The sequence below is a fragment of the Nicotiana attenuata genome, chromosome 5 (assembly GCF_001879085.1).
Source record: "Nicotiana attenuata strain UT chromosome 5, NIATTr2, whole genome shotgun sequence".
Lineage (NCBI taxonomy): Eukaryota > Viridiplantae > Streptophyta > Magnoliopsida > Solanales > Solanaceae > Nicotiana > Nicotiana attenuata.
In genome coordinates, this window is record NC_031993.1 from 53,867,719 (window position 1) to 53,880,045 (window position 12,327).

At 38.1% G+C, this 12,327-nt stretch overlaps 1 protein-coding gene across 1 annotated transcript; it reads right to left on the reverse strand.

Annotated features, from left to right (window-relative positions):
- LOC109226226 lies at positions 7,441 to 8,099 on the reverse strand. The gene is made up of 2 exons (XM_019391019.1): positions 7,784 to 8,099; positions 7,441 to 7,724 (listed from the first exon to the last, which is right to left on the reverse strand). The coding sequence occupies exons 1-2, from the start codon at positions 8,097 to 8,099 to the stop codon at positions 7,441 to 7,443; spliced, it is 600 nt and encodes a 199-aa protein (XP_019246564.1).

Sequence of the window (12,327 nt, forward strand, 5' to 3'; positions counted from 1 at the left end):
TAGTAACAGAAGCTTTTAGCCTTATGTTAAGAAGGGCAGAGGAGCTAGGATGGATTGAAGGGTGAGAAAGTAAAGCAGAGAAGGTAATGAGGTTGTAATTTCACATATGTTGTAGGCTGGCGATATACTAGTGTTTTGTGAAGCAAAATAAGAGCAACTACCGCATTTAAAGGTAATCCTTTTAGCTTTTGAAGCTGTCGCAACTCTTCATGTTAATCTTTCCAAAAATAGTATATTCTCAGTCAACGTACACTCTGTGGTACGAGATATGGCCCTGATGTTGAGGCTGCAACATTGAGAAGTTCCCTACTGTATATCTTGGGCTACCTCTGGGAGTAGGGCCGGCATGTGGGCCGGTTAGGCTCGGGCCCGCGAGCCCATATGGGTAATGGGCCTAAACGGGCCTAACCGTTTAAACCCGGGACCAGGTGGGGTGGGCTGCTAAGTGGGACGGTCCCCTGAAAAAGCCCGTGAGACCGGCACCATTTGGGCCCGGGACCGGCTGCTAAGTGGGCCGGTTCAACCGGTCCTAAACGGGCTCAAACAGGCCCAACGGCTATTTTTTTTAAAAAAAATTTTTTATTCCAAAATTTTTTTTAGCCGTTACAAAAGTTAAAAAAATGGCCGTTTTCTATTTCTAAAATAGCCTTTTAAACCCCCCCCCCCCCCAACTTTGTTTTAATCCCAAACTTTTTATAATTATACTTTTTTCCTATTTTCAACTATAAATACCCCCTCATTCTTTCATTCTTCTCACAAAATCATCAATCTCTCAATCTCTCTCAGTATCTCTCTCTAATTTTCTTCTATAATTGCTTACTTTAGTGTTCCAATTTGTGAAAAATTGCGAAGTTGGTGAATTGAAGTATTCAAGTTTTCAAGTCTTCAACGATATATAATTTTCAATAAGTTGTTCGTCAATTCGGTAAACTCGTTCCAACTCTTAAGTTTTAATATTATAGTTTTGTTTTGTTTTATTTACTTTTGTATTGTTTGATTAATTAAGATGGATTTTTCGTTAAAAAAAATGTTTAGTAAAAATAAGGGAAAATCCAAGAGTGGTGAATTTAGTGGCCAATCTATTCCTCCTCCAGTTCCCCGGGCTCCCCTACCCGAACCCCATACCCGCCCTCCATCTGCTCATATTCTTGATAGTGATAATACATCATTACAATTTACTAAGAGTCAATATTTGCATAATGTTGGAGGTGGTGAACACTTAGACCATGAATATATGAATGCTCTTTATGGTAATCCAACTATTGATGAAGATAATGAGCAGGAAATAGATTTGGATAAAACGCAACCAGATGACGATACACCCATTAGTCCTGTTGTTGAAGTTAACCCAACTAATCCAAATGATGTCCCGTCTGACCCACCCGTTACTACCCCTACTTTTTCTAGACAACCTTCTAAACGGGCCGAAACATCTCTTGTTTGGTCATTTTTTATTCAAATAAGAGAAAAGAATAAAGCTAAGTGTAAAACTTGTGGCAAAGAGTTAGCTTTTAACTATGTTGACTGGGTGGAGGGGGGGGGGGGGGGAGTTTGAGGAGACACATAATGCTACACCCTCAAGATAAAGTTAAATATCTTCATAAGAAAGTTTCGGCCGAGGGGACACATGTGCCTAGTCAGCCTGACCCTAGTACCGGGTCAAATCAATTTCAACTAGGAATTAACACTGTTACCGGTGGTATTTTATATTATGATCCAAGAAAAGATAGGGAAGAATTGGCAAAAATAGTTACTATTATGTGCTTACCATACAGTTTTCCTTCTAACTCTCACTTTGTGTATTATATTAAAAAAGTCTTTAATCCTACTTATAAAGGATGGCCTAGCACAACCGTAAAGAGCGATATTTATAAATATAAACATGAATATGAACAGTATTTGCGCTATTTATTTTACTCATATTAATTGTCGTGTTGCTATTACTACTGATATTGGTAGAAGTGGTAATGACTGTGATTATCTTACTGGTACCAATCTCGATTGATGAGGATTGGATAATGCAAAAACGCATTATCGCTTATAGAATAATTAATTCACGTCACACAGGGCAGTTTATTTCTAGCACGGTTACAGATATTTGTAGATATTTTTGCATTAGTGATAAAATAATATCAATTTCAACGGATAATGCTACTAGTAACACTAATGCTGTAGCCTTGCTTTACTAAATCCTGCATTTAGTAATATTCTTTATGTTAGATGTATTTGTCATATTTACCATTTAATTATGAGTGATGGTATGAGAATTTTAAATGTTGAAATTGAAAAGGTTAAAATGGCTCTTCACTGGCTTTTTTATTCAAACTATAAAAGTAGACTAAGAGAATATTTTAAAAGATGCGATGAATTTGGACTAAGAGAAAGAAAGGTTCCTAAACCTTGTCCAACTAGATGGAATTACATGTATGAAAGTTTCGCCCGGAAGCGGTGATGAACAAGCTTCTTTTCCGCCACCACCAACGAAAATTCTTCCGAACCTTGAAGGATTTATGAAATTTGTAAGAGATACCATGTAAAATTAATATGTAACTTATATTTTGACACATCTTGATTAGTTTTTTTTCTTCTCAATGGTGGCATTAGCACCTTGTTGTGCTCATTTCATGGGGGGGAGGAAGACTAAGAAAGATATTGCCATGTTTTGTTAATGCTAATGCTATAGTAAAATTATAATGCATTGCTTTGAATATCTCTTTACAATATTTTTGTGTTTAAATTTGAATTCACAAGATAATATAGTTTTTACAAGGAATTGCCTTAGATAACAATTTTTTTTTTAAAAAAATTTGAAATTAACCGTTGGGCCCACTTAGGCCCACATAGGCCCGGGACCATTAGTTCGTGGTCCCGGTCTTGATCCGGTTCCTACCAAAAGCCCACGAAGCCCGGGACCGTTTAAGACCGACCCACGAAGCCCGGGCCCACTTAGGACCGGCCCACGAGACCTGTTTAGGCCCGGGCCCGACCCACATTACACCCTTATCTGGGAGCAAAACATAAAGACTGTAGCATTTGGCAAAGTGTTTTGGAGAGGGTCGAGAAGAAGTTACCTCCGCGAAAAAAGCAGTATTTGTCTGTGGGAGGAAGGCTTACTTTGTTTTGAACTATTCTTGATGGTATGCCAACACATTTTGTGTCACTGATCGAATCCCAGCCAAGGTTGAGAATATATTGAGTAAGTTAAGAAGTGATCTTTTATGGGAAGGCAATGCTGCAAAGAAATTGATGCACTTAGTGAAGTGGTTCTAAGGATATGAGAGATGGACGTATGGGAGTCAAAAAGACAAAAACTTAAAAATTCATAATAAAAGCATGTTGATCAAGTGGTTATGGAGATGTAATGATAGCAGAAATGAACTTTAGAAGGTCGTTAATGTGAAATATGGGATTGATGCTCCCAAACAGATCCCTCAACATGATCTTGCTATGTGGAAGTCAATTAGAAGTTTTTGGGAGGAATTCAACAGGCATAGCAGATAGAAGGTTGGCAATGGGAGGAAGTTCAGATTTTTGACAGATTTCTGGATGGAAGGAGGCAGTTTGAAGAAGATGTTTCCAGATTTATATGATATTGCAACAAACATGAATTGCTTGACTGGAGAGTGTTATTCTGGAGATAGCTGGCAACTATATTTTAGAAGGAACTTTAACGTTTGGGAAATTGGCAGGGTCAATCTTCTTTTACAAAAGTTGGGAGCAGCGAATTTGATGGAGGACTGACAAAATGCCATTGTGTGGACAGGCAACAAGTAATAATGGTATTTTTTTAGTTAAATCTTGTTATGCAAGGCTGCTTGAAGAGGATAATACCTAAAATAATGAATTGCCATAGAAGTTGATTGGAAAAGGGAGGGTCCCAAGAAAAGTTGCATGTTTTGGATGGATTGCTACTCACAGTGTGTGTTTAACTAAATACAACTTGCAAACAAGATGGTACATGTTGTGTAATAGATATTTTTATGTGAAAATGCGCTGGAATCTACAAATCATAATGCTGCTTTGTAGTCAGACTTGGCAAATTTGGAGCATTTTCCTGAACATTTTTGGAGTACAATGGGTTGTACTTGTACCAGGTAAGTACTTTGAAGCAAGCTCTCATAAGTTAGTAGGGACAGAGAATGGATAAGAAGAAGCAGAAGATCTGGCTTTTTATTCCTCCCTGTATAATCTGGACTATTTTGTTAGAGACAAATCATAAGTGTTTTGATGGAAATAAAAAACATATTGCTTTTGTAAAAGATAGATGTTTAGTACTTGTATTTTTGGAAAAAGGGGGATACAGTGAAGGAATTAGGGAACCTTTTGTATTTAATTGACTCCTTAAGAGCTGAATAGGAGTTGATGTATATATATATATATATATATATATATAGCTAGATTAGTTTAATGTGTCGAAACAAGGGTTTCAACTCCAATTATAGTTGCAATAGGATAGAAGAAAACGTTAACAAGAAAGTCATTAGGTGATGCTGTCATTTAATCTTCGCAGGTTCCACATTTCACTATCTCTATCGTGGTCGCAACCCTTTACAAACAACTGTTCGACGCCTTGCACCTCACATAATTAGAGGGATATTAGTAAGAAACTTCTCCAAGCTGCATCAAGCATCATGCACAAGCCCTTAGAGGTTTTGACTTATCTGACTTGTTTAATAGGACTTGAATACTAAAAACTTGTGGGAGATGTTTCTATATAACTAATAGCATTGACTTCAGCGGGAAATATATCTTAAAGCTCCCTTTTCCCCTCTTGGGCCATTAACAATTTTATCATAATATGTGTTTTTTGTAATTTATATGATTAATATTTATATTAAATCGTGTCGTAAAACCAGCAAAATGCATTGAGAATTTGAAATTTTTTAAGCTACAAGTGTTATGAATTTATAGATAAAAAATGATATGTAAATCACGTGAAATGCTCTATAAAGTGCCTCCTCCATCTCCTCCAACGCCATTCATGATCCACCTCTAGTCTTCTCTTCCGAACCAAGTTCTTCTAATATGGATCTTACGGGAGTTATTCAAGTGCTCGCCCAAATTGTAGCATCCCAAGCTCAATAATTTAATGTCATATTGTCTTCGCCTATTCACCAAGAGAACTACACAGGTTCTAGAGTGGAAAGGTTCCTAAAGTTAGATCATCTAGTGTTCACGAGCACCAAGCCTGAAGAGGACCCCTAGAAATTTATTGACGAAACAGAAAAGGCTCTTCGAGTTATACATGCCACCGAGATTAAGGCTGTGGAACTGGCTTCCTATCGGTCCAAAGATGTGGTCTCCTCGTGGTATAAAATATGGGAAGAATCACATGGAAGCTATGCCCCTCCGGGGGCTTAGGATGAATTCACCGAGGCCTTTATAGATAACTTCTTACCTATTGAGAGTTAATTTGAAGCAGTGGACTATGAGGGTATTGGAGTAGCGCTTGAAGCTCACCCAGCTTTCTAGGTATGCTCTCTACATGTTGCTTAGACTGGGGGCTAGCTGTTAATGTTATCAATGAATCATCTACAACCACATTGAATTCCAACATGACCTATTCTAAGATGGTGGCTTTAGCGCAAAATCGAGTTGCACAAGCAAAAGAGTAGGATGGAAAGGAGAAAAACAAAAAACCTCGGCCTATAGGTAACTGTGGAGGTTCTTATGGTGGTGGCAGTGAAAAATAATTGTATAGAAAAGGATTTGCTGGACCTACTCAGTCTACTGCTCAGTGCATGACCATCGAGACCTAGCCAGAGCTATTGGAGCCATTATGGGCAGAGTCAGAGTAACAAGGCACCTACTCTATATGTTTAAAGTCGTGTGGGCCCGTAGTCACAACAACGACTTCCTCGTGAAAAATATGGAAATAGACACTTTGTTATGATGCTATGGTACCGATGCGTGATATACTTGTGGTGTCAAAGGCAACACAAACAACAATTTCCCAACTCCAAGATAGAGTTTCAGTGGAGGTATGGTTCAGGCCACTTCTGTAGCTACTACTAGTTCAAATTATTTTATTGACTTAAATTCAACAAATTTTAAATGCCTACAGATAGCAGCTAATAATTGTCATGGATAATAGCGATTGCTAATCGCAATGGTGACTGATAACAGTGATTGACGATATATACGGGTGGTTGAACATGATGGCGATCATCAATAGAGATTGGTGGTTGTGTAGTAATTGTGGTTAGTGGTGATGATTGTAAATGGTAGCTAGTGATGGTGATTATTGACTGTAGTGATGGTGTTGGTGATTAATAAACTCTTTTTTTTTCTTTTCCTTTTTTCTTTTGACCTTAGACGATGTTTATCAATTTTTGTTAATAAAGAATTAGGTTTAGAACCTAAAAGTAAAAAGCATTTCTCTTGTTTTTTCCCGGTAATTAACAATTATACTATTATAACAAATGCCTACATAATGGTCACTATTATGACAAAATTTTTCTCACTGTCCCTCTTCCTCTTCTCTAATCCTCCAATATAATAGAAATTCTTTTTAGAATGATAAAGTCAGATCTTTCATGTAACAAAGTCAAAGAGAGGATCAAGAGAAAGTTAGAAATACATAGGCTATTAGTAATTAGTATAGTAAGACGTAGGTATGGTCAATTTGCAATTGAAAATCATTGACGGGCAAAAAGAAAAGAGAAATGAACCATTCTAGTTTCAAAGGGATAGGCAGAGAATCTAGACCGAGCTCTTTTAACAACAAAAACATAAGTAAAAAATGCATAAGTAATCAAGCAACCTGGAATTAGTAGGCGAAGAGGGAGGTGTTGTGGCGGGGGAAGACTAGAGTTTTTTATTTTTATTAAGCTAAATTTAATTTGAATTAAACTTTACAAATAACAGTGAAGTCAACTTTTCGTCTCAGTATTGAATTATAGAGTTTAGATAATTAACTTTGCTTCTATAACGCGTTTTATACCGCACTTTACTTTAAGAAGTTGCAAAAATTGTAGATAATTTACTTTTCTAAACTTCTATGACTATATTGTATACGAAAGAGTTATACCCTCACTATGGTCTAAACTTGTGTAACGAGAGTCAAGCTCTGTTACTTCAATGTCGATTGAACACAGAATAAGAATAAGAAAGGGGGAGAAGGGAGAAGAGAGAAGATAAGAGAGAAAGGGGAAAATGTTATTTCATATTTCGATAAGAATTCAGTACAAGGCAAAGTTGTCATTATATAAATCTCTATCCTACAATTCTTACGGCATTATGCCTTAGCGAGACGCCTGTCCCAATTCTGATAATAAACTATTGGGACTTGATTGAAATAAGACAACTAAACATAAGGGACTAAATTGACAATTTATAGACTTCAACAAAGGACTCGATTACACAATACTAATTAACTCTAACAATACTAAAATTTGACTTGTGACAATCCATTTCCCTTAAGAACCCTATCCTCAAGGTTCAAATTCTGGAAACTGGACTTGATGAAGTTATAATCTTCCCAAGTGGCTTCTTCAGGCAATAGATTAGCCCACTGAACCAAATTTGAGTAGCAGCCTTGTTCCATTTCTTGATCATTCTTCTATCAAGTACAACTCTAGGTTCCACTAATGGTTGTCCTTTAAGAGAGCAAATTGGAGGGTTAATGGCAGGCACTACATGTGGTCCTATCTTCTTTTTGAGCTGAGATATATAGAACAGTGGATGTATGTTATCAGTAGGAGGCAATTCCAGTTTATAGGCCACTGGATCAATTTTTTAACAAGCTGATAAGGTCCATAGAATTTGAAAGCTAATTTCAAACTTTTTTCGATTGCAATTAAGGTCTGCCTATATAGTTGAAGCTTCAAGAATACCCAATCTCCCGCCTCAAACTCCCTTTCAGTTCTTTTCTTGTCTAATAATTTAATCTTGTTCTGAGCTTTCTCCAAGTTACCGTTCAAAATCTTGGTCATCAATTGTCTTTCCTTCAAAACTTGATTAATGGAAGCTATAGGGTTTTGAGAAACCAATTCAAATGATAACTGTGGAGGATCATACCCATACATTACCTTAAAGGGAGTAACTTTCAAGGATGAATGATAGTTACTGTTGTACCAGAATTCAGCCAATGTAGCCATTTGTTCCACTCCTTAGGCTTATGCCCAGTGTCACGATCCAAAATCCACCAGTCGTGATGGCACCTAATCCAACCCGCTAGGTAAAACAATTATCCAGTTCCATTTAGCTTAATAAAATAATAAAACAACAGAATTATCTAAATCTTATACATTTCCCAAGGACTGGTAGTACAAATCATGAGCTTCTAAGAATAGAGTTTACAAAGAAGATATGAAGAAAAATACATCTTATGTTCGAAAATTACATAAACAGAATTTATAAATCTAAGGCTACCGTGAACAAGAGGCAGCTACAGCGGGAACACAAGTACGCCTTCAAATTCAGCAACCATCTATCGCAGCAACCTCAACATCTGGGATCTGCACGCAGTGTGCAGGAAGTGCAGTATGAGTACAATCGACCCCATGTACTCAAAAAGTAACAAACGTAACCTTAGCTTGAAAGCAGTGACGAGCTGGAACATAGGTCTGGTCCAACACAAATAACCAACAGTAGCTCATACAATGTACAACTAATAAATAAAGAAATAGCTCAGAAATAGAGTGCTCAGCCTTTTCATAGTTTTTCCAAAAACAGTTCCACTTTTCAAGTATTCCAATGAAAACCCAAATCCTCTACCGAAAACGTTAAAAATATGAGAAAGTTTTGAAAACTAAAACTTTTTCTTGAAAATTCCTTTCCACAATAGGTAGACATGTTTCATTTCTTTTTTTTTTCAAATAAAAAATGCCAAATACCTCTTTATAACCGCATATCAATGTATGTAAAAAGTCATGAATGACGTGATACCGTACAACATGAGGAAAAATGCATCTCTATGCATGTATGGCATATGTGCATGCCAATGCCATGTACCTTATAGATGAATCATATACTCACACTCTCAGAGTACTCATTCTCACTGTATCACACCTTTCACTCATCATAATCAACCACTTGGTACTGTATATGGCCCATACGGCTTAGGGAAGATCCATCCTGGAATATATACATCACTGACTATAAGTCACCCAATACCGAGGAACAGGCCAATCTAGCCTGATGGAGAAGATCCATCTCCATACCAAGGGAAGATCCACCCCTGAATATAATCAACCGCGCTCACTGGGGGTGTGCAGACTCCGGAGGGGATCCTATAGCCCAAGCGCTATGATCCGCATGGACAACTCACGTGCTATAACATCAATATCAGAATCCGCACGAACAACTCACGTGCTGCACAGACAACTCACGTGCCATAGTCTCAACATCTCAAAATCAGGCCCTCGGCCTCACTCAGTCATCAATCTCTCCAGTCTCACTCACGGGCTAACAATGTCATGAAAATTGACCCGCAACAATTATATGATGTATCAATAAGTAACAATTGAGACTGAGATATGATATGAATGCATGAATGTGACTGGGTACGAAATATCAATGAATTCAATGAGATGACAGCAAGAAACGACCACTATAGGTCCCAGCAATAACAGCATAAAGCCTAAGCATGATATCTAGCATGATTTGACAGCTCAAATACTTAATCACATGGCAAAAATATAGATATCAATAAGAATAGGGCCACTATTCAGTGCCCTAGGAACAACAGAGTCCCAATTCACAGGGTGCACGTCCACATGCAGTCGCGCTTCTGCGCTCATGAACCGCATCTGCGGTTGCGCAGGTGCATTCAAGCACCCTTACCTGTGATCCTCACGCCCAGATTCCTTTCTCTCTTCTGCGATGGCACTGCCGCTTTTGCGTCTTGGCACTTGCGCCTAGCACTCCGCAGGTGCGGTCACACCAGAACCAGAAAATCTTCAGCTATGCAACATAGAGTGAAAATGATCCAAACCTCGTCCGAAACTCACCCGAGCCCCTCAGAACCTGAACCAAACATGCCAACAAGTCATATAACTCCATACGAACTTAGTCGAACCTTCGAATCACTCAAAACAACATCAAAACAACGAAACCTATAAAATCACGTCCGATTGACCTAACATTTTACACACAAGTCACATATGACATTACAGACCTACTCCAACTTCCCGAATCGGAATCCGACCCCGATATAAAAAAGTCCACTCCCGGTCAAACTTTCCAAAATTCCAACTTTCGCCATTTTAAGCCAAATTCTACCATGAACCTCCAAATCACAATCCGGTGCGCTCCTAAGGTCCAAAATCACCCAACGGAGCTAACGGAACCATCATAAATTCAATCCGAGGTCAAATACTAAAAAGTCAAAAACTTGGTCAACCTTTCAAATTTAAAGCTTCAACATGAGAATCATCCTTCCAAAGCAATCCTGATTAACCTGAAAACCCAAACCGATGGTTGACATAAGTCATAATACATCATATGGAGCTAATCATGTCCTCAAACAACCGAGCGAAGTGTAAATGCTCAAAACAACCGGTCGGGTCGTTACACCCAGTCATGCATCTCAGATAATTTTCTAAGCATCTATTCACTCTTTCAGTTTGCCCATCAATTTGAGGGTGATAGGCAGAACTATACAATAGTTGTACCTGTAACTAATTGAATAATTCCTTTCAAAAGTTGCTAATGAACACCTTATCCCTATAAGTTACAACACTCTTAGGTAGTTCATGTAACATATAGATAGTATCAAGGAATAATTTGGCTACCTGAGATGCTGTGAAAGGATGTGATAAGGGGCAAAAATGTGCATACTTGCTATACCTATCCACAACCACCAATATAGTGTCTTGACCTTCCGAATTTGGAATCCTTTCAACAAAGTCCATTGAAATATGGTCCCATGCCTTTTCAGGTACATGTAGTGGCTACAGTAATCCTGGGTAAGTAGCTTGCTCATCTTTACACCTTTGACAAATTTCACACCCTTGCACTACTTTCTTGACATCTTCCACCATCAAAGGTCAATAGAAGATAGCTTTCAATATCAGATAAGTTGCCATGATACCAGAATTTCCACCAAGACCGGAGGCATGTATTGTTGTATTAGCTGCTGCCTAAGTTAGCCATGTTTGCCAACCCACACTTTACCCTTGTATCTCAACATTCCTTGTTACATAGTAATATCTATGTTGGCAGCTGGATTGGTACTTATGTTGGAGAAGGCCTGCATGATGTCTTAATCTTCTTCATAACTGGCTAATACCTCTTCAATCTATTTGGGTTGTAACCTTGTTATCACATGGCATTGTGGAGAGTTGTTAGGCTGTTGTTGATCACACCTTCTGGATAATGCATCTACTACTATGTTCTCCACCCCTTTCTTGTACCTGATCTCATAACTTGACCCCATCAATTTGCTCAAGCCTTTGTATTGCAATGAGGTACTAATTTTCTGATCATGTAAAATTTTTAAACCGAAATGGTCAATTTTAATTATAAAGTGATGTGGGTGCAGGTAGTGCCTCCATCTTTCAACTGCCATCAACAGAGCAATCAGCTTCTTTTCATAAGTAGACAAACCCTGGTGTCTTTTGCTTAATGTCTGGCTCATGAAGGCCAAAGGCCTTTTATCTTGCACTAGAACAGCTCCCACACCTATGTTGCAAGCATCTACCTCCAAGACAAAGGTTTTGTTGAAATCTGGTAATGCTAGAACTGGAGCACTAGTCATGGCCTTCTTAAGGTTGTTGAATGCTTTAGTAGCTTCCTTTCCCCATAGAAATCCACCCTTCATCAGTGAGGGTGATGACCCGATAGGTCATCTATAGTTTTAGAACCTAATTCTATTTTTCGAAGCCTCCAATAGCTTCTTTAAGCCTTTCTTGATTTGCGTACGTAGTCCGGGTATTTTACCGAAAGGCTTTTATGTTAAAAACTAATTAAAATAAGAATTTTGCCTTAAAAATTCATTTGAGTTGACTTCGGTCAACATTTTGAGCAAACCAACCAGGATCCATGTTTTGAAGGTCCCGGTAGTTGCGTATCGTGATTTGGGACCTGGGCGTATGCCCGGAATCGATTTCGGAGGTCCCTAGCTCGAGTTATTGATTTTTGTCGAAAATTAAAAGTTTAAAGGTTTTAATGATTTTTAAGAATTGACCGATGTTTGATTTTGTTGATATCGGGTCTGTATTTTGGTTCCGGAGCCCGGTATAGTTCCATTACTACATTTACAACATGTCTGTCAATTTTGGTGAGAAACGGAGTTGGTTTGACGTGATTCGGACGTTTGGTTGTTAAGATAGAAGTTATAAAGTTTTCTCGAAAATTTCATTTGATTTGGTGTCCGATTCATAG

Bases quoted from the DNA above. Each gene is read 5' to 3' on its own strand.
- LOC109226226 (XM_019391019.1), bottom strand. From the start codon at position 8,099: ATGGCTACATTGGCTGAATTCTGGTACAACAGTAACTATCATTCATCC. The intron at 7,725-7,783 runs GTTTGAAATTAG...AAATTGATCCAG, and splicing joins CTTAATTGCAATCGAAAAAA to TGGCCTATAAACTGGAATTG.